This window comes from Ornithodoros turicata, chromosome 3 (assembly GCF_037126465.1).
Source record: "Ornithodoros turicata isolate Travis chromosome 3, ASM3712646v1, whole genome shotgun sequence".
NCBI lineage: Eukaryota > Metazoa > Arthropoda > Arachnida > Ixodida > Argasidae > Ornithodoros > Ornithodoros turicata.
The window spans coordinates 5,224,707-5,249,737 of record NC_088203.1 but is presented as its reverse complement, the minus strand read 5'-3'; the positions used below and the strand labels follow the sequence as shown (position 1 = coordinate 5,249,737).

The window sequence follows — 25,031 nt, the reverse complement described above, 5'->3', positions numbered from 1 at the left end:
GGGAACTTTTTTTTTTTTTGGCGGGGGGGGGGGGACATTTTTGCCGGTTCCCAAGCACTTGTGCTGGTCACACAGAGTTGCCGAACCAACGACGGGTGCAAGTGACGCATTGTACTGCGGTTGTACGCTTGAGTTACGAAAGTAATGCAATGTTCGGATTGGGATACAGCGGGGATGCAGCTGGGACGACTTGCGCCTGTTGGGAAGGGGTTAGTAGTTAATCTCCCATGTTCGTCCATATGTCTGTGAGATCACTGGGACGTTCAATAGAGGCTCACATGCTGGTCTCCTGGATATCCCCGGACTTTACAGTATTAAAATCGATAAAAACCCCAGTGCAGGCCGGCACTTACGGACGAGACAGACACAGCGCTGAACTGACAAATCAGACTACTTTCCAACTACAGCTATTTATATCTGTTCTCCCCTCCCCCTCTCGTTGATTAGTAGTTGAAAATTTGAGTTTTTTTTTTGTCAGTTAAGTGATGCAGTGGAGTTTTTTATCGATTTTAATGTCACACCAAACAGCCCAATTTTTTACCATTTTCTACAACGTACTCCCTGGGACATCCAAACATCCACATCAAAATATTACCTGGATATTGCTGGGATATACTTATATGGTTTACACGGACATATGGCTCCAGGTCGGGAGCACATACTGGAAATGAGGAGCGAAGGATCTGTCGTCTGCTTTGCACAACCTCTGCTTCGTGTAATCTGGTACAACCAAGTACAATCGTAGTGTTTGGTCACCGCTCCGTTCGACGTCATCACCATGAAGTCACGTTTTGCAAAACATGCGCACGTTGAATTACGTGTAATTGGAATCTTCTGCTAGCAGTAAACATAATCCAGACGGCCACGTTTAATAGCAGCATGGCTTGTCAGCGTCCTACTTCTCCTCTTGCCACTGCAACATGTGCTATATGGTATGGACTATATGGGTAGTTCAGCTTCTTTTCTCGCTGACAAGTTCTTTAGGGGCATGCTAGGGGAGCGTGGGATGCCGGTAAAACCCTTGGCTACGATGTGCGAAACGCCGCAGCCAGTCGGAACAGCGGGTATGGTCTCGCCTGAGCACATTGAGCAGTGTGTGTAATGGTAGGTGCACATATTTTGTAGAGCGACCTGAGCCCTTATACGTTATCGATTACGTAACGCCGCTGCGCAAAGCATGCTGGTGGGCAGCTTTATCAGCCTATCACCTGAAGCGTTTTTCCCGCTTCTTGCCCACCACAGCAAAATGTAACCTCGAACCGGTATTCTCCTGACGTCACATGTTTGTAAATAAAGGGTCGTGTATAGCAACGAGGTAAATAATGAGTGACTATAACCCAGTAAACCAGAATTATCCCAGGGACGTCCCAGAAACGTCGCGCCCGTCACACATGTCCAAGAGGTCCACCAGACGTTACCTGGAGGTCCACAATGTGACGCTGAAAATCGTCGGACACTGTATCCCCCAGGGACACCTGCAGGATGTAAAAAGAACTGCCCCAACACGTGATATTTTGCGCACATATCTGGGACCACGTGATGATTACTGGAATGACGTAAGCAAAGGGAGAATCATTTTGGTGTTACACCCTTATTTGCAAAATAATCATGTCATGGAAGATAGTTTGAGTTTAAAAAAAACAATATTTGTGAGGAAGTGACGCCAGAAGTGTCAGTGGCTATACTCCGGCGTTGTTGGTGGACGAACGAATAAATTCCAAAAACGTCTTCACCGTCACAACCGTAGTTCACCCACCGTAGGCTTCATGAACGTACTCCAACAACTGTCATTTCAGTATATGCTCTATCTACTACGCCAAAAGAGGCTGCCATAGGCCTCCGTTGGTAGTGCTCTTACTCGATGATCACATGTGTATGTGCGTGCGAGTGTCCCCTACTCTGAAGGGTATATGTAGGTCACGTGGTGTTGACGATAAGTGTTTTACACAGCGGTCGCATACTGTTCTAGATGTAGACTATTTATCCAAAACTTTCTAAAACGTGGAGAAATAACAAAACCTGAATAATATAATGCGTAATGGCTCAGTAAACAAGCTAATTTGTTATGAAACGGTAAACGTCCCATTCACGTCCAGATATCCAACACAAAATTAGGAAGGAAGTCTGCTCCATGGGACGTCGCACGGAGGTAACCGGGACGTTCACGAACACCCCTGGGATATCCAAATGTCAAATTCACTTCTTTCCCAGGATATCCATGGGACATAATTGGTTTACAGGGAAGCTTATAGCTCTAGCCAGGTGGGTAGCCTGCGACGTGATAGATAGGCTGACTGTGTTGATACTCTGCAGGGTAGAGAGAGACGGGGTCGTGTGTGTTTCACACACACTTAAGAAAAACAGAACGGCTGTGTCAAACTGGTTTTTTGATGGCACAATTTTTCTGCTCCACCATGATTTAGAACTGCGGCAATGCGGTTGAAGAGGAAAACGAAGTGGCAAGAACGGTGGGCAGGAGTTCACGAGAAAAAGGCAGTTTGGCACTCTGCACCGTCGTAGAAGGGTCGGAGCTGGCAACTCAACTCACCTGCAGAACAGCTGATGCGGCCATCTCGGGACTCTCCTCTTGGCAAGCGTTGTGGACTCTCCAGGACGACTGACTTGTGTGTTGTGTACAGGGGACAGTGGTTGTCCGGTATTAAACCAGTACTTTGAGACTATGCTGTTGCTTCCTGTGCCCTTCTTCACTTGGCTGTCTGACGGAGGTTTGGAACCCCATTTACAGTGAGTGCTCCCACAAATGGAGCCCAACGTGAGGCACGAACGCATGACCCCGAAATTAAGTGTATCGTGCTCTACCGACTGACAAGAGGGCCTACCGTGTATCGGTCCATAGGTAACGCAGTCTGTGCAGATACTGGTCACAAGTCACTGCAAACGTCAACATACACGTAGCCATAAGAATGGCGGCGATCCAAGACTGGAGAAGGGCGTAAAAACCTTTTGCAAACAACCTGATTGGTTACCTGATTGGTTTCATCGTTAATTTCTTAGGCAATTTGAAGCTTTGTATGTATTTGTCCTCTCTATGTTGTTCCAGCCTCAGAACATCAGTTCTCTCACGTTCAACCTGATTGGTGTTTCTGTGCGTCGCTTTATGACGTCTCTGGACGTCAGTTATTAGTTTTATCAAATATCATTGCAGTGCAACGAGTAGGCACTCAAACGTGGCTTCGTACCGCTGATCATTCCGAGTAATCGCAGCGGTGCTTACTTAGCCGATGACTGGCTTCATGACTGATGATGAGACTTCAGAGGAATACGTCTGAGAGGTCTAACAACCCGGCAAGAGGCCGCATGGCATTGCCTACGTGGTATCACCTGTCGGTCATGAAAGTGAACTACGCCAACGAGATATATTCTGAGCTCTTAGGGACCTTGATCTTGACATGGGAAAACTTGGAGTTCCATTCATGACGCGTTTTAAAGCAGCAATGCCCACCCTAGAAAAGTACTTGTGCTCTCTGAACCGTCACCACTAGTGCTAAAAAAATGCTCAAGTTTTCCCTTACTGCAGGCTTTCCTACACACACAGCCAACCTCTGAAGCACACGATATCCAATATGATTGTGTCTCCATCAGCTGCTTTTGAACTCTGTAGTACACCACTAGTCTGTTGTGTACATATTATGGCATTTATGTGAGTAGAAAATGTACCTTTAGACTGAGGAAATACGGAAGGATGACACAGAAACAGACAGCATATGGCACCTACATGCGTGCTTGCGCGTCGCCCTTCCGTATTTTCCTCAGGCTCCAGGTTGATTTTTCAATCACAATGCAGAACTAGTTAGCTTGTTTGATCCTTCTCGCTTAGGATATTTATGTTGAAAATAAGGATGGGATGCAAGCAAACTGGAGTAGACTAGAATAAGGTAATGTTTCCTTGCTAATGAAGGGAAACAAAATCATCTTATCCTGCGTACTTTGCATTCCGACTTTAATTTCCCTCGCTCTCTAGGAAGCTTCTTCTCTGATGTTATTTATACGATAACATGAAGAAAAGTATCATTTGTAATAGAATTTTCGTTTTCTTTAGGGAACATTGCAATCCCGTTAATTCGAACTTCCGGATAATTCGAATTGGCGCTCGGGTCCCGTCAATGTCATGTAAATTCGAATGGGGAAAAACGCCCGGTAATTCGAACACACGAAACGGTTTATTATGAGATTACCCGCTCGCGCCCAACTACGCTCCGGTCCGGGAGCGGGAGCGGGACGACGCTGTGGGCGTGTCATAGGCACCTTTACTAAGTGTGAATCTTACTTATAAGACCATTACGTATGATGGCGACACTCGAATTAACGGGATTGCACAGTAATGGGAGGGACTCTACTAAGTCCACATGAGTCTATTTTTTCTTCTTCAAACATCAGACAAAAAGATAAATGTATCAAAGAAAAAGTAAGTGATTGGAAACCAATTTTCATTCCTTCATTTCACATCTCTGCCTAAAATGCAGAACAAGTCATCACTATGCAGTTCAATAGCGCTGCATTAAAAGAGATAAGATCGAAAGACGTGAAACCCACTCACAAATCTATCAATCCCTTCCACAATGACACAATGTTAAGTCTCTTCCACACCATAAATCAACCTTAACGTATGTTACACGAGGCCAAAGAAGTATTTAACGAGAGCAGAATTATGTAATGTCCAGCCACGCCGGCGAGGAGCGACTATGAAACCGCAGCGTTCCGCATCCTCAGGACGACGGGTACCGACGTGCAGGGTAGCATTCCCTTCTCCGTGATTACCATGTCTACAAATTCGGGCGGCGTGATGTCATAGGTGAGGTTCAGGATGGTAAGCGAGGGGAGCTCCTTCAGGCCCTCGGCTCTCACGGACGGCGGCAGGTTCCTCAGCAGATGACTCTCCGGACCTGTTGGAAATAATCGTCGATGTTCCAGTGGATTTGCGTACTGTAGAAGTGTTTTTTTTTTTTCCGTGCGGAAAATATTTTCGCGTTTTTGAACAATGCTGGTTCAAGGAGTGATTCGCGCAAACTTAAATTTTGGGGCACGGGTCTCCGGGAGCACTTTGCTCTGGCCTATCGTGCCAATATCGTCAATACTCTGGGATGTTTCGGCACGTACAAAGACGTGTGTTGTTCACGGGGATGGTGGCGTTCCACCAGTGATGGCCACTAACTACTACTACAGTAGTTTAACTATAACTACTAACTACTTCGCGATGAAGTAGTTCAACTACTTTTTAGGGGAGTAGTTAAAACTACTTCTTTAACTACTGCAATGTAGTTTAACTACATCTATAACTACTTAACGTTGTCCCTCAACACCAATCCCTTGTAGAGTTCTTGGACACCTGAATATCAGTCACGAGCAATGATAAACTTCGGCTCAAGCCATTGCTACGATCGTCAAATACAAAGCTTGCGGCGGGATTAACTAAGTAGGAGAATTATTTCACAGCAAATGAGGCTTCACTAGACAAGCATTAAAAGTGAAGATTTAGTACACATGCACGACACAATTGCTCGGCATCTCACTTCTCATCAAAGAAGTAGCTCAAGGTAAAAGTTGGAAGCACAATCGTACCGTAAAGCTTGCGGCAAAATAGGAAGTAGATGGCGCCTGCAGAAACCTTGCTACTGTAGTTAACTACTTAAAATCGTAGTTTAAGTAGTAGTTGCCACTACAGTTCTGCAAGTAGTTCATAACTACTTTTTAACTACAATCAGGTAGTTTAACTAGTAGTTTAACTACATGTAGTTAACTACTGGCCATCACTGCGTTCTACGTCAATCCCTTTCCTCTCCTCACAGACACAGGAGGAAAAGCTCTGTACAACGGCCTTTAGGGGCCCTGCAGGAGGCCATAGTAATGACAGTGTGCAGGTCAGCCAATTCATTTTAGCAGTTCCCATTCATTATCACTCAGGGCAATGACGAAATCGGTTGAGACGTCGTACTATCATACAAGCTGGTTTTGAGAAGGCGGGGAAAGGCATGCAGTGGACTTGCGTTTGTAGGAGTAACAAAAACGTGGTCAATTTTCGTTTCTTTACATCCTGCCTGACGGGATAAAACAGCCTTCTGCGGCTTGCTTAAACTACTCACACTGCATGGAGTAGAAAGGGTCAAGATAGTCACGGTACAGCGTCGAACGCCGCACAATTTTCGCCCTCATATGACCAGAGTTATTTGCGGGAACTTAAGTTCACGATTTTTCGGAGCGAAAAAAAAAACGCGAAGAATAATTCCGCGCCAAAGAAACAACTTTTACGGTAGGCACTGACTCAAAATGTGAAAGTTGTCAAAAGCAACTATTCTTTTGCGATTATAAATGTAGATAGCTCACCGAGCTCGTTGGACACGAAGGAGTCCGTGTGAACCCGTTCCGAGAATTTGTACGTTTCACAGCAGACGAGCACTGGAACATTTCTGGCCCTGGCCACCAGGGCAATCTGAGAGCTGCCAATACGAGACGTCACGTAGCCGTTGGCGAGAAGAGAATGGGCGCCCAGCATCACTTTGGTCACCTGCAAAGGCGTGCATTCGCAGCAACATTGTGGCACAGAGCAAGACGTGTGTCACTGCCAGCTACTCACAACTTACATTTTGTGACAAGTCAGTTTTTTTTTTTTTTTTCTGATTTCGCGTTAGCGCCGCAAAGCGACTGCGGCTCTGAGCGGTGTATAGACAGATGGAGAGCAGGAAGGAGTGAGTTTTGAAAGGGGGTTAGTGTACGTCCTGGGCGGACTTCAGGGAGAGTTGTGCCGCCATTCTACTGGAAGGTCTGCCGGAAAACCCAAGGAAAATCCCGGACACTCCGCATCACCTCGCTGTCTCAGCGCGGAAAACGGTCATCCTAACCACTACGGCATGTGAGCTGGTGACAAATCAACTGCAAATCGAGTGCCGCGGAGGATGAGGAAAACAGCCTATGCAGTTTATTCGAGACTGTGTATCAACAGAGTTGATGCCCCGCATTTCGTGTCTGACAGCGAGTACCTCAAAGTACTGTGCGGTGCAGTTTCCATCCCCCTGTGTACATTATAACCTACAATGTGATATCAAAAAGATGCCCGACGTGCACAATAACATGGTGTTACTCGATGCACAAGACACCGGATGCCAAAAATAAATTAATTACAATTACAAAAATAATTACAATTAATGGAAGAAGCCTTCACTGCTGCTCCTTTAAAGTGTGCATCATAAGTATTCAATCTAAAAATCAATTAGTTACCGGACAGGATAGAATGGACCTATATCTGCCTGTACTACAGGTTTTCCCAGCGATTTTAATCCAAGTGTCAGCTAAATTAATCCATGCCCCATAAAGCTTGCATGGCATGTGGATTAATTTAGCTGGCACTTGGATTCAAATCGCCGGGAAAACCTGTAGTAGTTGCAAATTTATGATCCGATGCTCTTCAAATGCACAACAGCACCTACCTCTTTCATAATGTAGGAAATTGCATTGATGAGAGTATAGGTACAATTAATTCCCAGACTGCGCAGGTACTTCAGCATCTCCAGACCTGCAGGAAAACATACCTCGCGTTGTCATTGGTGACGTGAAAAGGTCAGAGTTACGATACCTTCAAGCCGGGGTCGGCTGTCGACGACGATCACCCTGAACCTCTTTCCCTTTTCGTGAGAACTTTTGAGAACACTTTGAACTAGTGACGAGCTGGAAGCCATAGGAATGGTGCACATTCGTTAACATGAGGAAGCATGTATGTGGTCACTTTCAAACTTTCCTCGCCAGCTATTAACGTCGAAGCCTCAGCCTAGCAAAACGATCGTTAACATGATAATACAGTCAAACTCCTTTATAACGAATTTCAGGAGACTGCGGAAAATCTTCATTGTAACGATAAAAATGCTGGACCCTCGTATATTGCTATGCTAGGATAGAGCAACCTACAATACAGTAGATGTTTAACTGCCGCTCGTACGGAAGCCAAGCCTCCTCCGTCAGGGCGACTGAACGCACGGCAACAGACATCTGCCACGTTTGTTTATATTAGGCCACACGGACGCGGCACCGCGCCATGCAGTTCTGGTTTCGAAAATGCTGGCACGTTTCACCTGCAAATGATTGACACAAGCAGGCTTGCATGCCATGACAAACGCCAGACCGCGAAAAACATTCGTTATAACTAGGGGTGTGCGAATATTCGAGTTCTCGAATTCGAATCGAATATCAAACGCTCGAACTATTCGATTCGCGAATCGAATATCCAATATTCGGTTTTTCGAATATTCGACTATTCCACGAATATGAACGACACAACCCGAAAGTGGGCTTCACCTGATGCTTCCGTGCATGAGGTGAAGCCTGCTTTACGAAATTGCCCTTGCTGCAGGACAAACACAGGCGGGACAGTGTTTAGTTTAAGATAACGTTATCCAAAGTTAGTTTTGTAGACATCGTCTGTGGAAGGGGCGGCGCCCCTCCCACATGCAGTTCAGCGGTGCCGACGAGGGACTTTGATTTGATGTCTGTGAGGTTGCCTTTAAAAAGTTAGGACTCTCGAATAATGACTACAGCCCACGAACAAGAAGGGTGTCCTAAAGATGTCCTTTACACCTAAAATTTCAGTAGTGCAACTTCCTAGGGCGAGTGCAAAGAAACTATAGGGTGTTCATGGCAAAGCTGAGACAGGATGCCAATTCGTTTGTTTCACAAATGGCCTGTGGTTGTTTGAAACAATTACAGCCCCATCCATATAACATGCTACTGCCTGACATAAAATACTGAAATGAAGGTAACCACTCTGGTACTCCAGTAAGTGTGGGCTCACCTGAAAAGCAGGAAGCACTCTCATGTAAAATTAAACAGTAGGGGCTTATAGCAGAAGAATTGCATGCCTCTCTTGTGACAGTTAATGCCAGAAAAATTACACTAAAGCCATGGGCTACAAAATGGAAACTTTTAGTGCGAAAGTCGCATATTGTAAATTTTGCACGAATATTCGATATTCGATTTTTTCCTCCATTCGATTCGATATTTGATTCGACTTAAAATATTCGGATTCGCACACCCCTAGTTATAACTGTCTTTCTGTTATAAAGGCATTCGTCGTAAAGGAGTTTGACTGTAATAATAATTTGTAATATCAGTTACAAAAGACAGCAGTGCTAAAAAATAGCCGACAACTGGAAACGACACCTGGAGTAATTCTGACCACTTTCAGAGAAGCCGATAACTCGACCTTATCAAATCCAGCTATGAAAGCCTGAACGGCACTATGGCTAGAGAATACTACGATACTAATAACAGAATTATCATTACTACCTATTAAAAATGTTAATATTTTACACATTTTGTACAACGTGTGCACATGGGAGTGTACTTCAATATCTTAGCCAAGCAATGTCTTCATTGGTAGAATTCTATTCTAGTGCACTAATCCTATGGTTCCCTCGAAATACATTTCTTGCTGTTCTTGTCCGTAAGCAATTTACTGCATCGACCTTTTGAGTCGGTATGGGCTGCTTTCACGGGCATATTCATTAAGCTATGTTATGACAAATTGCCATGAATCTAATTTTGTTTATTAATTTAACGCAACTCGTTGCCATGGAATACTGAGATAAGAATATAGACAAACAAACAAAGAGAGATGCAAAAAAATAAGCAAAATAAATTTATGCCAAATGCAAAAATTAATTTACCAAGAATACGTGAGTATGACGTCGTCGTCCAAAATCTTGGTCAGTGCAGACTCAGAGATCTGCTTCCTAGCAAGGTAGATCTCCTCATGGAGGAACTTATCGATGCAATTGGTCAGGTTCTCTTTCACCTTTGCAGAAACAAGAGAGGAATTGGCAAAAAGTCATACTCATGAACACAGTGGGCATGCGGTGTGCCGTAGGATGGAATGTGGACGTAGCAGTAGATAATTTTTCTAATGTGCAGACGTGACAGAGCTAAAAAAATTGCCAGAACATTTAACGTTGTGACTGTAGTTTATACACATGATGAGAAATGTGAAGTTCTAGCTGCTAAATTGAAACACCGTATTGATCCAGATCATTAACAAATTAAAAACAACAACAAAAACAAAACGTATGTACAAGGGAAAAAATTAGCCGCAGCTCTTTGACTGCACGTATAGCACATAGCATATAGATAGTTGGACTTATTAAATGAGCAAAATTGGTGCTGGTTCGATGCTGCCTCCATTACAGTGCTGCTAATGTCAGTGCGTAACATATATGAAACAAAAACAAAAAAAATTTCAATGTCCAAATTGGAGGAGCATTAACTACGCGAATTAATTAACTATGAGAGTAGATGTCGTCGTGTATACGCTCAGAAAATGGCAGTCTCAAATCTACAAACCATCGTTCGCTGCATCATGTCTGCGAATTTTTAAAAAATTCTGTCGACCGTTTCGTGGGACAGAATGCACTACGATAATCCGTGACAATCATATCTCACCTCGTGGGTCGATTCAGAATCCTGGATCTCGGATATGTGACCTTTCAAGAATGTGATGGCGTTCTGCATGCTCACGCACAATGGCCTGCATTTTTTTAGGAATCTGAAGGGAAACAAGTGGGCACGCTTGGAATAGGGACGATATTTTGGGCAACCTCGGTTGCAAGACACCCATTACAACTACGATGATATGCAGGTACTTGCTAGTGATAGCCCAATAAGCGAACTTGCAGTTGTGAAGGAAGGAAGTAAACTCTAACATGACCCTCATGAGAATGACTATTAATTAACACGCCTCCTTATTTTGCCATGTGTGACCCTCATCGTAGAAACGTCGATGAAAAAAAATCATGGGACATCTTGGCACCAAGTGGGTTAAGACGAGGAAAAACAGTGAGGTTTATAATATTTCAAGGAGCATGAAAAACATCTCCAACATATATCTTTTAACCACACGATAAAAACATACTACTTTCAGGAACTGTCTAAGATAAGTATTTATAGAGATTGAAACATTCGAATACAACCGCAAGAGGCATGAAAGTAAAAAAGGAGGCGCGCACTGACATGATGTTGCACGCTTACAGCCAAGGGAAGCAGCTTTTCTGTTCCACAAGACCGGAATGTCGCTTGCACTCCAGCATTACGCACTGCACTCATACTTTTCGTGTGAATATGTGTTCTAGTGGTTGTAATCGTAATTTTCCCTCCTCCTGACACATTTTTTTTCAATCCTCTCCATGCTCTTTTAAGGACAGAGACACCTCCTGACACTTTTTTTTTTTCAATCCCCTCCATGCTCTTTTAAGGACACAGACACCTCCTGACACATTTTTTTTTCAATCCCCTCCACGCTCTTTTAAGGACAGAGACACCTCCTGACCCATTTTTTTTTCAATCCCCTCCATGCTTTTTTAAAGACAGAGACACCTCCTGACACATTTTTTTTTCAATCCCCTCCATGCTCTTTTAAGGACAGAGACACCTCCTGACACATTTTTTTTTCAATCCCCTCCATGCTCTTTTAAGGACAGAGGCACCTCCTGACACATTTTTTTTTCAATCCCCTCCATGCTCATTTAAGGACAGAGACACCTCTTGACACATTTTTTTTCAATCCCCTCCATGCTCTTTTAAGGACAGAGGCACCTCCTGACACATTTTTTTTTCAATCCCCTCCATGCTCTTTTAAGGACAGAGACACCTCCTGACACATTTTTTTTTCAATCCCCTCCATGCTCTTTTAAGGACAGACACAATGACGACGGCGACTGTTCTTCCAGAAGAATACGATTGCAAGATTTTTAGGACTACCTCAGATTAGTCTTACACTCACTCGATGTCTGAATCCAGCTGCTCCCGCAAGTCCTGCGAGATTCTCTTATTCGATTGGCTGCAGTAGTCGGCTATGACCTAAAGAGTAAAAACAGAAAGAAAAAAAAAAGAAAAAAAGTTCGGTGGCACATCCAAAAAAGGGGAAACTGGTTCCCCTAGTGGCCGGATTAAGAACTCACCGATCTGAAGGCAAGCAACATTGCAACACAGCGCGAGTTGGAGCCAGACAGCACGCCCTCTGCGATCCGATATCCCGCTTTCAGAACGTCCGGATGGATTCCGGAGTTGGGAAGCCTGGAACGCCGCAGAAGGTGTCGAGTCGTGAGATAAAGAAAGGGGCGAAGGGGACAACGCCGCGTTTTTCGGCGTCTCTCTCACCCGTAAACCCGCAGGTGGTCGAGAACGTCGGGATTCTGGTGCAGGTGGGAGAGGATGCGCAGGTCGCCCTGAGCAGTGTCATTCGTTTGCCTTTTTACCACTTTTTTGGCAACATCTGGAACACAAAGGCAAGAAACAGTCGAGGGCCGTTAATAATGACTCGAAGTAATAAAGCGCGACCCCCTTTAATTAGTCATTGCCGTTTAACTGACGCTTGGGTTCCGTCAAAGTTGAGTACAGAGGGCCATCCAAAAAATTTTCAGATTAAGACATCTGATGAAAGTGTGTGTGTCATTATACCGAGTAGCACGAAAGGTTTTGATGTGTGCAATTTGTTTCCCAGAAAAAAACTCACATAAACGTAGCTCTGCGCGTTCACCCTTAACTCGCCACTCCAGCTATAACGAGGATGAGGAGGTATGATGCCACGTCACCGATGACGGTATAAGGAGAACTCGTTCTGGTTCGCCCGTCAGTGGGGGGTCAGCTCCTTGTCTATTTGCCGCCGTAAACCTGTTTTGCCAGTTCTCCGGGAGAACTGGGGATAGAAGGAGTGGCCGAAGCATTACCGAGCAAGGAGAAAGGCTTTATCGGAACCCCGAACAGCCGAGTAGCAGACGACAGCGGAGTAGCAGACAACATTTCTCTAGGCCAATCAGCGAGCGTTCTCCTTACAGCGTCAGCGCGAGGTTCCAGGCAGATCACAGGCTGGTACTGCTCTTCACCACCGTTGCGCACGGTCGCTTTTTGTGGCGTATTTTAAATTCAATTTCTACGATAATTATGACTCTGTGGTGCAAATTACTTCGCATGGAGCATCCTACTGGCCTACTTAACAGTTTTATAGGAAGAAAACTGGGCGTTAAAAATGACTTCTGTGCTACAGTTGAACCTCTCAATAACGAACGTCGATTTAACGAAATCCTCTGTTTAACGAAAAATTTCCGTTGCACGAACGCATCCCTATAGACGTCAATGTATTTTTGCATTCGATTTAACGAAATACATTCGTTTGGTCACCTCTATTTAACGAAATCTCTGGGCTCTTCTGCGCGTGTCTTTCCGCTTCACCACGAAGAAAAGGAGGAGAAACCTTCCCTCTCTGTTGTCCTTACGCGAGTTTTCGTTGGTTACTTCGGTTGTCACGTGCTGTAGGCACGAGCGTGCCGACAAGTGCGTCTCCGCCGCCGGTAATCGTTGCGCCGACGCTGTTTCGAAACCGGCGCGAGGGTCTCTTCGCACCTGTTTTCAGACAAGAAAACATGCATTGCTGACATCTCGCGAAGTCTAATTTGCTTGTGTTGATGAAGACGACAGTACGTTGCGGTTTTGTGCCTTTTCATTACTTGTTTTTGTTCGCGCCGCTGATGCTGACGGTGGTAAAATGGGCATGATGCCGCTGCCGTTCAAGGTTCCATCGGCGCAGACGTCTACGTGACATGTACCCGTTTCTCGTTCTTTTCGGCGGTGTACGGTTGTTCTTTCCGGACGTCATGAGTGCAAGTGAACCAACCAAGAAACTTCGATACGCGATCGCGTAGGAGAAAGCAGTCGAGGTCATCCGGAGTTACGAAGGTTATGAATGCTCAGAACGATATTGTGCACAAATTACGCGTTACCTAGCGTTATGTAATGAATAAAGCTTGATATTTTGTGCCCTTCTTACCTTAGTACCTGTTTTATGACAAATGACGCTTTGCGGTACGCGCGGCGCTGGTAGTGCGGCGGCCATCTTTGTTTAACTTGGCGTGTTCCATTTAACGAATATCTCGATTTAACGAAATAAAGAGCCAGCATTTACAAATTCGTTATATAGAGGTTCAACTGTACATTAAATGGGGTACAGCGCCCAGTAATTCAAACGCACAAATGAGCACAACGGTTTATTCGAACGAGACTGCCCAGCCATGTCTGGCCCAGCAGTATCCAGCGGAGGAACCTGTGGCGGGGTCTTTCATCCCTTCTTTGAAATTGAAATATAAATAAATAAAAAATATGTTATTCACACGCTACATACACATTTTAAAAGAGCGGTAACATATCTTACAGGCAAGGTACACAAAATTCCATACGGCAAATCCTCGTAATTTTCAAGTTCAGCGGGACAGATCAATAAAATATATTGGTACAGCGCAATCTCGTCATTTTGAAATCTGTTAATTCGAATTTCCGGATAATTCGAACTGATGGTCGGATCCTGGCATGTGTATTTCAAATGGGGGAAAACGCCCGGTAATTCGATCATATTAACGGTTAGCTTGCCTATTACTGATAAGCCCATTTCTCATAAGAGCAACGCTTCCGTCAAAGAAAAGAGGAGTAAGGAACGAATCACTGTTAATGGCAGTGATGGCCAGTAGTTAATTACATGTAGTTAAACTACTAGTTAAAATACTATTATGAGTAGTTAACTACAGTAGTTAGGTTACTGGAGGCGCCGACTACTTCCGATTTTGCCGCAAGCTTTACTAGCCTAATGAAGCCTCAATTTGCTGTGAAATAATTCTGCAACTTAGTTTATCGAGTAGGCACAGAAAGAATCAAGCATGTATCCGCAAGCTTTGTATTTCACGATCGTAGCAATGGCTTGAGCAAAAGTTTATTAGTGCTTGTGATTCATATTTAGGTGTCCAAGAACACTACAAGGGATTGGTGTTGATGGACAACATTAAGTAGTCATAGATGTAGTTAAAATACATTGCAGTAGTTACAGAAGTAGTTTTAACTACTCCCCTGAAAAATAGTTGAACTACTAGTTAAACTACTCCGTTGCGAAGTAGTTAGTAGTTATAGTTAAACTACTGTAGAAGTAGTTAGTGGCCGTCACTGGTTAATGGTGTGCACAAACATGACCAGCACAGAACGATTCGTCATTGGCAACACAGCCAAGGAAAAGGCAGGAATTTGATATTTTCTCAAATTGAGTTGGTGACATTGGTGACATTGAGTTGGGTTAGGCTTAACATCACAAACAATGTTTATGAGTCGTGGCTGAAGAAACAAATGCATGTGCGTGTAACATTTTTTTATTTTTTTTTGCCTTGAGCTGTTTTGATGCTTGCCTGTAACTAAATACTCTGGAAAGAATGAGCCTCTTACACTCCTGTCACACGGCAAATTGAATGTCATTCCCAGCGAATGACATTCGCACAGAATGACATTTGTTTTGTGTCACATGGTGACATCAAAAGGCAATACATGCGAATTAGTTTGGGGAACTCATTCTCTTTTCCCTCTCGCACCGACAGCGTACCCTAGCAGTAGAGAGGTAGCAAAGACAACAACGATAAACTGTTCGAAGAAATGAAAGACGAATGAACAGCTATACTCCAATATTTTTTTCACGAGTTTGCCAACTTTTCACACAAAGAAGGGAAGGTTAAACACTGTTTTTCGGAGAACTATCCTCATCCCCAGTCACCATGTTGCCAAGTGCGGTGCAGATAGGCTTCTTAATTGTCTTTATTTGTGGTACCTAGCCAATCAAGTGACTTTGAAAAAGCAACGATTTTGTGAACTAATCTAATGGCTTTGTTAGTTTTGAGAAAAATAAATAAAAACACAACCTAATGTACCCATATAGTGCTTCATATGTTCACCCCTGGCGCCTTACTTATCGACATCGACATCATTTGCAAATGACATTCTGTTCTAGGTGGTGCTGGCTCTGACCCCAGACCACAGCGCCACCTGTGACGTGTGCGCTTTGTTCGGGAGTGCGTTCGAGTATCTTGCTAATTACAACGTGAAGACTAGTTATTTTTTCCTCCGCGTTCTGGCATGCGATACAATGCGTTCATGATGTAATGAATCACATCTATGAAAGTGTCCCAACCCCTTTAATGGATTTACACTGCACCGGAATGACTGTAGCATCAGACCCACCCCTGACGACATCACCAGGGACGCACTACAGAGGAAAAATTGGAAGCAGCTCATCGTGATTTGATTTATTGATTCATTCGTGCCCAAGAACAGCCACAAGGGCATTGATGTGATGCCGTGAGAGGAGGACTACTGGCAATCAACTTAAATTATAACAGACACTATTTAAATATTTTGTATGAAGGGCAGAGCAGGCCTTCCCCATAAAATTTTCCTTTTGTTATGGCAAAGTATATAACAAATAGGTGCTCTTACACGAAAGAAACGAGCGTAGCTAATACCCCTGCCACACGGGCAGTCTTCAATGATCATTGAAACCAATGAAAATTGAAAATGCGTGTAGTGACACCAAGCGTGTGACGCGTCAACTTCCCAAAGAGTATTGGATTCAATGTTCCCCGACAGGTTGACACGTTACACGCACGGTGGCGCTACACGCATTTTCAATGGCGATTGGTGTCAATGATCATTGAAGACTGCCCGTGTGACAGGGGTATTATACACAGAAGGGCATTAAACATCATGCCTCCCACAATAACTGTGTTTAAACCCACGAATGATTGCAAGCAGGTTCTCCTACCTGTCTGTGCCTTCGAAACGGGTTGTTTTTTAGCCTCCAGGGCTGACACCTCTGCTGAATTTGTCCCCTGCTTCGCCAATTTGCTTTCCGTCGTAGCGCTCTTTGCGTCCCCGTCTTTGGCAGTGCTTGCCGCCTGTGTGGTGCTGGTGGGCTGAGCTTTGGCTAACCTCTGCGCCTCTTGAAGTGCCCTGCGCTCCGCGCGGAGCTCAGCCTTGCTTTTCTCTGGCTTCGCATCCGCTTCTTTGCCTGGCACCACAAAAAAGTTCCGCAACACATTGTCGCTGTAACTTCATAAAATATACATTTTACGCCAAGCAATGCTGGGAACATGGAAAGAAAGGTACCCGCATTCTAACACAGTGGACACCTATTGTAACGTAACCGCTTACAGTGTGGGACCGCTTATAATTAGAGCCTGAAGTTTTAGGGTCTTACCCCGATTCTTCCCCGAATTTGCACCCCGAATTGAAGGTTGCCTCTTTAGGGTGAAACCCGATTTTTCACCCGGCAAATTGCCCTCACTGGGATGTCTGTAGGAACGCATTAATTTACTTGTTTGGCAGAAGAATTCAGTTACATCACCATTTGTACCAAACCACTACAGTTAGTTGAGTAACTGAGCCCGATTTCACCCCGAATTTAGCATACCGGAAGTTTTTTTTCACCCAAATTCGCACGAATTTAGTGCACACGTTTATTTACCCGATTTTTACCCCCTGCATTTAGAAAAAAATATTTCCCGAAAACTTCAGGCTCTACTTATAATGTGGCTTTTCCCGACCCCCAATATTCTTCCCATAGAACATTACATAATGTATAACAATACCGCTTATAATGGTCCGTCCCAACGCGGGATACCGGTTATAGCGCGGGCATCGACGGACAGAGCGCATTTGTCAGCAAATTCCGAGGCGTGAATCAGCCATCGCGGAGAACGCTCCTGTTATCTTCTCGTGACGACATGGACAAGGTCTTGCCTAGGATTCCAATTACCAATCCAATCCAATCCAAGCATACAATCCAAAATGGCAGTCTCAAACTTTCTGCCGTGCGTAGCATCGAAAATAGATGTATTGGTGCTTGTCCACAAGCATTTTAGTCTAGAAAAGCGTGCCCTCAGACTTCGACCTGACTAGAAAAATGGTAGTACAGTCAAACTCCTTTACAACGAAACTCAGGGGACAGCAAAAAAAATTCGCAGTAAAGGTATTTTCGTTAAAAAGGATGTCCATTATTGGACCTATAGGGCTCCAGGGGGACTGGAAAAAAATTTGCTGTAGTGGTATTTTCGTTAAAAAGGTGTTCGCTATAAAGGAGTTTGACTGTAGTAAAAATTTATCAATCCTATGGTGAAGATCACGGGTCCTCGAAGGAGTTCAAAGTATCGAAGGAATCCGAATAATCGGCAACCGAAAAATGAGATGGCTACTGTTTATAAAGAGAAAATTCAACAAAAAGATGCAAAATATCACGTATCAGTGGTGTTTTTCCTGCTATTTTCTTGGTATTGTGGTCCCCACTATATCCCTAACGTCAGTGTCGAAACGTATCATCTTCATTTTCATGTAAATAATGATGGCGGAGCGAAAGTTGACATTCGAGATAGTTACAAAAGAATATATATACTCACAGGATGAAATTAAAGGCATCTGTGAAGATTTTTTTGTCACAAAATCCCCGCTTCACCCGTCCAAGCAACACCTCCATGATTGGGAAATTTTGGTGCCATCGCGGCCCCCCGTAGAAAACAGCAACCAATGAAATGCACTCAAGTTTGATTGACAGGTCAAGCCTCTTTTTTAGGCTCCTCCTAATGTTCAGACTCCCTTTTTATACGTAGCTCTGCCAAATTCCACTCACCAGCGCCTCCTTGTGCTGCAAGTTGTGCTGCTCTCTGGGCCTCCTAAAGCGGAAACATAAACTTTACTTAAGAGACGTTCCACCAATCACATCCACGCTAGTCTGCTCTAGAGTCACTAAATAGGGGTACAGAGTACGGCATTCCTCTTCCGCGCCGGTGCCGCCGTTTGGTGTCCGCGATTGGGCCGATCGTGTCATGTGGTTTCTCCTTCCATCCACCATCCAAAACCGGTTCCCTCGGTTGTGAGCAGGCTCGACTGCGCGCCGTTCTCCGGCGGAGAAGGGGGAGATTGTCGTCCCGTTGCTAGGCGACGCAGCAGCACCGAACCCAATATGGCGGTCTCGCTAGCCGGCATGGCTCAGTGTCGCTACTCTGCTTCCTATTTAGTGACTCTCGTCTGCTCTAAGTATATCGGTTCAGAGGAAAAGTAACGTGGGAGAGCGAGAAAAAGGGGGTGTAGTCTCATCTCCTTCACTTCCTTCCTCATCGTGCCAATTTTTAAAGGAGCAGTGAAAGACGCGTCCATAAATTTTTCGGTTTTTGGCTGCGGTGGATTGTACAAGAAATAACGAACATTCTTGCGCAAGATTGATGGATGTGGCTGACGGTCGAAACGAGAGAGAGAGAGAGAGATGGGTATTTGATTGATTGAATACGACGTTACACGAGGTCTTTGATCCTCCCACCCTCAGGTTGTTCATACCCACCCTTGTTCACAACGTGTGTAAAGTGAACAAGTGACACTGATGATTACTCGATGACTAACAGTAGAAACTCATTAATTCGAAGTTGTCTGGTCGTCGAAAAAATTTCGAATGAGGCGGGCGTTCGAACTGAGTGAACCTGGGCACGTGGTGAGGTTTATTTATATATATATATATACATTTACATATATTATGTTTAAATTTATAACTATATTTTACGTTTTATTATTTTATAATGTAATATAATTTAAATATTACGTTATATTTATTATATATTTATATATAAAATAGTTATTTATTTGCCGAGGAACTCACTGATCTTTGTCTTCACAGCCCACAGGCAAGAGGTGAACTTTGAAGCGGATCTCAACAAAAACACGAAAAGAAAAGCAAGCCAAGACACATTTGCTTAATCCGTAATGGCAGCACGGCTGGGAGAGTGGTTGGCAAAGGAAGCGAGAGGAGGTTGCTCCGCGGCAACTGGGAAAGGGAAGTCGGCGAGGGAGGAAGCACGCACTCTTTACAGCAGGCTGTCGTTGCGTAGGTTGGAAGCCGAACGGAAGATGATGAAATTCGGAAGGAAACTTACAAATTAAGTATTAATTATCATTAATTAATTATAATTAATTATCGTAAGCATAAATTAAGGGATATGGGCCAGTTTTCTTCAAATTATTCGGTCAGATCACAACACGCACAGACGGGACCGCAGCAGCAATCCTTCAAATTAACCGGAATTTCGAATTAAGCGAGGTTTCGCAGGTGGTGCTGCGGTGTGTCCGAGATGCACTTTTTGTCGGAAAGGAGAAGAAATCACGGCTGCCCACTCCACTGATTATTACGTGACACCAGGAGACGCTAATCTTGTCGCGTGACATCGCGCCTGCTTTCGAAAGCGTTTCTGTAAATTAAATTGCGCGGTAACGAGACACTGTTCAGTGAAAATATTTTGCACGGTGGCTATTGATGGACTAGTTGATGAATAAACCGGGGCTTCCAGAAATGCCAAGTCCCATTTCATTGCTCTTGTAAAGCAATGGTCTTCCAACGATTTCACAATATGCGTTAATTAGAAAAAGGAAAAAAAAACACAACACTCACAAAAGCTGCCTTTCGCTCGGCTTTCAACTGCGCCTTCGTCTTCTCAGCACCGACGTCTACGTCTTTAGACGACGCGTCTTCCACTTTATCGTTCTGGGTCGCATTTTTTGCGTCTCCTCTTTCCTCATTCTGCGACTTTTTCTGCTGGGCATTCTTCGCTTCCACCTTGGGCTGGCCCTTCTTAATGCCTTCCAAAACCGCGCCTTCCGACTTTCGCGGCATGTCTTCCTCAACCTTTACGCCTGGCCTGGAATCGTCGGCGTTGACGACCGTGATGCTGATCGACGTGCTGTCCAACGAAGCTAGTTTTTTAACTATGCTCTCCGACAGGTTCTGGAGGTGCGAAAGATTCTGTTCCGACGGCGGAGTACGTTTCGAACTCGGTCCTGACTGCGGCTCTTGACTCGAATGCGGACAGATCAACTCGAAGCACGACCTCGAGTTTTGTTCTCTAACGTTGCAGCACTTGCTTTTGACAGGGTTGTTTTGCGCTGGAAGCTCTGGTTCGTTCGGGTTCTTCTTTTTCCTCTTTCGCTTCCTGGTTAATTTTTTATTCGACGAATCTCCCTCCGCGTGGGGTTCCTGTTGCGTGGAACTGCTGGCGCAGGGAACAGGGAATATGCTGACGCCGTTGAACTCCGTGGGAATCCCGTTTGCGTTGAAGATGCTGTAGTTCGGTTGCTTAGTTATTATCGTGACATTCGGGGTGGGTTCCGGCTCGGGCGCGGCCTCGGCAGGTCTTCTGTGACGGTTCCGGTGACGGTTGCGCTTCTTCTTTGGCTTTGCTTCGGGCTGGCCCTGGATAAAAATTTCACATGCGCATCAGTGTGAAATCAACGCCAATGATTTAATTGAGTAGGGAATAGTAATAACATTTTGCAGTTCATTACTGCAACAAAAATTTTGGTGAGCTGCAATTGATTTCGAGCGGGTGCCACAATTTTCATGAAACCAAGAGTTGAGAATTTGGGTTTAAAACAGCAAATCAGCTAAGTGAAGGCTTCGCCAAATACTAAAGCCGGCGGAAATCTTAGCAGAGACGTTGCAGCCTGCTATGGTACAGCCTTCAGCAACATTTTATCTACCTTATCAGCCGTTGATTCCTGTTCATAATGGACCTTTTTCACACTCGTGTCATATCCTAGTGGCAGCCCAGTGAAACACACTTGGGATGCGCCAAAACACGGCCGGTGCCATCTATTGAATATGTAGAGAACTTCCTTCATCGTCATCAGGGTCACAGAGCATGTGCAGAAGCGTTGTGAAAAAGGTCCATTGTGCCATGGGCTAAATGTTGACTTTCTGGCGACTTTACAAGCAGAACACAGGCACATGCATCTGCATGCAACACACAACAACACAGAGGAGAGGCCAGAAAAAAACAAAAATATTCGAAAGGTTACACTGTGTCGTGCTCGCACAGGCGATCATGCATGCATTGTGTCAGTGATTTTGCAAGCTAAAACTATCTTCCTCATTTACCAAGGTATCCATTGATGCCGAAACCCCTGCGAGTTATTCTTGGGAGAGGGAACGCCTATAAAAATGCACACTGTAAACACACTGAGCCTTCCGTCACCAATTTCGAGCATCACAAAGACCACTTCTTCGTAGAGAGAGCGAGCTAAGACCGATTAACAGTAGCGTAGAAATCATGCCATATGGTAAATCTGCCGCGTTCAAGCTTCAACGCTGGGACATGACAGTATAATACACACACAAGGAAAAAGCATTCTGAACTACGTGAAACAATGATGTAGCACGCAAGAAACTGTAGTGAGGCAGAATTTTGAAGCGCTGTAACTCTCTAGTCCGCTTGTCGCACGTGAGCTACACGTTTTCGTGCCTGTTGCTTTAAACACTTGACTTCGTTACATCTGGGTATTCGTATTACAGCGTGTGGACCTCATTGCGTGCTTAGTAATAGCAAACAAAGGAGGGAAATAATTTTTGAAGCGACGTTTGCTGTTGCAATATTGCGGAATTTAGCGGGTGAATGCCCGATTTCTTTTAGGAACAGACGACGTTCAAAGAAAAGCAGCGCACGTACGTTTTGTAAGTTTTTGCACTCCCTCGGCAAAGTTATATCAAGTTACGTCTGCGATACAGTGTGCAATTTACTTTTCAATGCATAACTGTACGCCACTTCGACAACATCAAAGGCGCCATTTTGAAAGCGAGGCACAGTGTTGCTAGACGCGCGAATAATAGATGCGCAAATGCAGCCTGAAGTACAACCCAAAAATGAATATCACTTTCCGTCCTGAAACGCAACAGAAGGATTTAGCTTTAGCCAAATATCTCCGACGCAAAAGCTGCACCGAAACTTTGCCACCAACATCGAGCGTTTCGAAAACCGAAACCGAAAAAAAAAAAAAAATTATAATAACCCGGAATCAATCAAAATAATACCAGATGAATTACGAAAGAGCCTACAAAAAGTCCACGCTCTCAAGTAATGCGACACAGAAATACATGACATAGGTAGATACCTGCATATTAAATATGCTATTTCTACCCACATAACAGAATCCACTGCAATACTTTATTAAAATGCAGCCTTATCTGAACATACAACATGCGATTGGCTGCGTGATTTCCTTTCTTTTGTGGATAAACATTATGCAGTTCCAAATCACACTGATGTGATATAACCAGAAAATATTTCTGCCGGCACCAACAAATTAAGCTTTACTTGTGAGAAAATGTCAGCTCACAATGCCACACACCAGATTTGTATGTTCACTGCCACTGTAAGCATTGTCACAGAAGGATCTGTTGCAACTTCTAGCACATAGCACTGCAGGGTATCTAGCACCAGTGAAGCTTTTTTCCTGCATACATCACATGATGCAAAGCTGAAAATGGCAAATGACATAAACAAAAAACCTACATAGTTTGAGTTAGACATGTCACATTATATGAGACTTATGTCCTAGAAGTCATTCAAAGGATCCTATAAGCTTGCATTTTTAAATTAAGTTGTCTTTAAATTCTGCAATAACCAATGAGGCATTCGTTCCGCCAAACCCGAAAGAATTCTTGACTGCTACCCTCCTCCTCTTACGATCAGCCCATATTCTTGCTTCCTTCACTACAAAGTCCAACTGCGCATCAACATCAGGCTCCTCCAAGTTTAGTATCGGCGGAATTATTCCATCGCGGCATGCCAGGACTGTGAATGCTGCTTCGATCGCTCCAGCCGCACCGAGCAGGTGGCCCGTTGCACTTTTTGTTGCGGTTACAGCCACATTCCCGACGTTGTCTCCAAACAACTGCTGAATGGCTGCCGCTTCCGCTGCATCACCGATGGGAGTCGAGGTTGCATGCGCGTTAATGTGGCCCACTTCCTTGGGATCCGTTCCGCAGCTCCTCAACGCGGCTCTCATGCAACGAAAAGCTCCGTCGCCTTTGGTGGACGATGCTGTTATGTGTACCGCGTCTGCGGATAAGCCATAGCCGAGAATCTCACCGTAAATATTTGCTTTCCTCCGCAAGGCATGATGCAACTCTTCTAGGACGAGAACAACAGCACCTTCTGCGATCACAAACCCATCACGCCCCTTGTCGAACGGCCTTGATGCTCGGCTCGGATCCTCCGCTGTGCTCAGGGCTCGCATTCGAGCAAAAGCTGCAACGCTGAGTGGACTGATTGAAGCTTCTGTGCCGCCGCACACCATAACGTCTGCGAATCCGTGCTGAACGAAATTAAACGAGTCTCCGACAGCGTGAAGACCCGTCGTGCAGGCTGTAGCGACGGAGTGGTTCGGTCCGCGGAGGTTGTGACGAATGCTTACGTGTCCTGACGCCATGTTTGTCAAGATCTTTGGAACAAATAGCGGCGACACTCTGTTGTAACCCCTCTCGCGGAACGCCACACCGGTGTCGACAATGTACTCGAGGTCTGACATGGCCATCCCGATGGCTACTCCAGTCGCATTCCGATCCTCGTCTGCTTGCGGATGCCATGCTGCGTCATCCAGTGCTTCGTCTGCTGCGGCGATGGCAAATGCGGTCGCCGTCGGAATAGTTCGCAAGTCTGACTTTGACAAGTACTTTTCGGCACTGAACGACGCGGGGTGTTTATCGGGGTCCCGTGGGACGATACCAGCGACGCTGGCAGGAATGCCTTTGAAGTCATCACTGAGTAAAGTAATCCCTGATTGGCACTTGATCAGCTGGTTCCAGACATGCTTGGTGCCGACCCCAAGCGGCGTCACCATTCCGATGCCTGTTACGACGACTCGTCGATGTGTAGGCTCAATGGATGCCAATGAACGTGTTGAAGAGTGGCTTACTCTATCCAGAGCACGTAACTAAAAAGAGAAAACGAGAAACACGAAAGCGTAAGCGTACACGTTCAATTCCGCAATCTTTCTGCTCATCGTGCTGTAAGTTGCTTGTCAAGGTTCGTACTTACAAATAAATGTCTCTGAAGAACCATCTTCGTGAACGATTCCACAGAAATTGAGAAATTAACTTGTTTCCTTACTGTTGTGTTCTGTGAAATCAAATGAAACTCCAACCTTTTGCCATTTTGGATCTTGCTGACGTGGCTTGGCTTAGCTTTTGGCCTGGCTTTTGGTCATGCAGCTACAGCCACAGTGTTGCTCGACCGTTGTTCGATGCGGGTTCGTCTGTGTGGAACGGCCTGCATTTACCTTACGCCTTGTTTGTTGTTGTTGTTGCTTGTTGTTTCCAGTGACTGTTCGGCAGCAGAGTGAGAGTCGGAGTACCACAGTTTGTG

The 25,031-nt window shown here is 44.9% G+C and overlaps 2 protein-coding genes across 3 annotated transcripts; both read right to left on the bottom strand.

Annotated features, from left to right (window-relative positions):
* Nucleotides 1-4,427: 4,427 nt before the first annotated feature.
* Nucleotides 4,428-22,504, bottom strand: LOC135387871 (translation initiation factor eIF2B subunit delta-like). 2 transcript variants are annotated; one of them, XM_064617059.1, is made up of 14 exons: nt 22,335-22,504; nt 21,767-21,821; nt 20,285-21,082; nt 18,479-18,521; nt 16,619-16,864; nt 12,154-12,268; nt 11,955-12,069; nt 11,777-11,853; nt 10,441-10,543; nt 9,672-9,799; nt 7,589-7,680; nt 7,443-7,528; nt 6,343-6,523; nt 4,428-4,904 (listed from the first exon to the last, which is right to left on the bottom strand). In XM_064617059.1, the coding sequence occupies exons 2-14, from the start codon at nt 21,776-21,778 to the stop codon at nt 4,702-4,704; spliced, it is 2,199 nt and encodes a 732-aa protein (XP_064473129.1). In that variant the 5' UTR covers nt 21,779-21,821; nt 22,335-22,504; the 3' UTR covers nt 4,428-4,701. The 2 variants fall into 2 exon arrangements, with proteins under 2 accessions (XP_064473129.1, XP_064473128.1); XM_064617058.1 differs by lacking the exons at nt 21,767-21,821; nt 22,335-22,504 and adding an exon at nt 21,403-21,719.
* Nucleotides 22,505-22,815: 311 nt separating this feature from the next.
* LOC135387872 (3-oxoacyl-[acyl-carrier-protein] synthase, mitochondrial-like) lies at nt 22,816-24,874 on the bottom strand. The gene is made up of 2 exons (XM_064617060.1): nt 24,705-24,874; nt 22,816-24,600 (listed from the first exon to the last, which is right to left on the bottom strand). The coding sequence occupies exons 1-2, from the start codon at nt 24,726-24,728 to the stop codon at nt 23,257-23,259; spliced, it is 1,368 nt and encodes a 455-aa protein (XP_064473130.1). The 5' UTR covers nt 24,729-24,874; the 3' UTR covers nt 22,816-23,256.
* Between the last annotated feature and the right edge of the window lie 157 nt (nt 24,875-25,031).

Bases quoted from the DNA above. Each gene is read 5' to 3' on its own strand.
- LOC135387871 (XM_064617058.1), bottom strand. From the start codon at position 21,618: ATGTGCCTGTGTTCTGCTTGTAAAGTCGCCAGAAAGTCAACATTTAGC. The intron at 9,800-10,440 runs GTGAGATATGAT...GTTTCTGCAAAG, and splicing joins ATTCTGAATCGACCCACGAG to GTGAAAGAGAACCTGACCAA. The intron at 6,524-7,442 runs GTAGGTGCTGTT...ACGCCTTTGCAG, and splicing joins TTTCCTACATTATGAAAGAG to GTGACCAAAGTGATGCTGGG.
- LOC135387872 (XM_064617060.1), bottom strand. From the start codon at position 24,728: ATGGTTCTTCAGAGACATTTATTT. The intron at 24,601-24,704 runs GTAAGTACGAAC...TTCTCTTTTTAG, and splicing joins TTCTTCAGAGACATTTATTT to TTACGTGCTCTGGATAGAGT.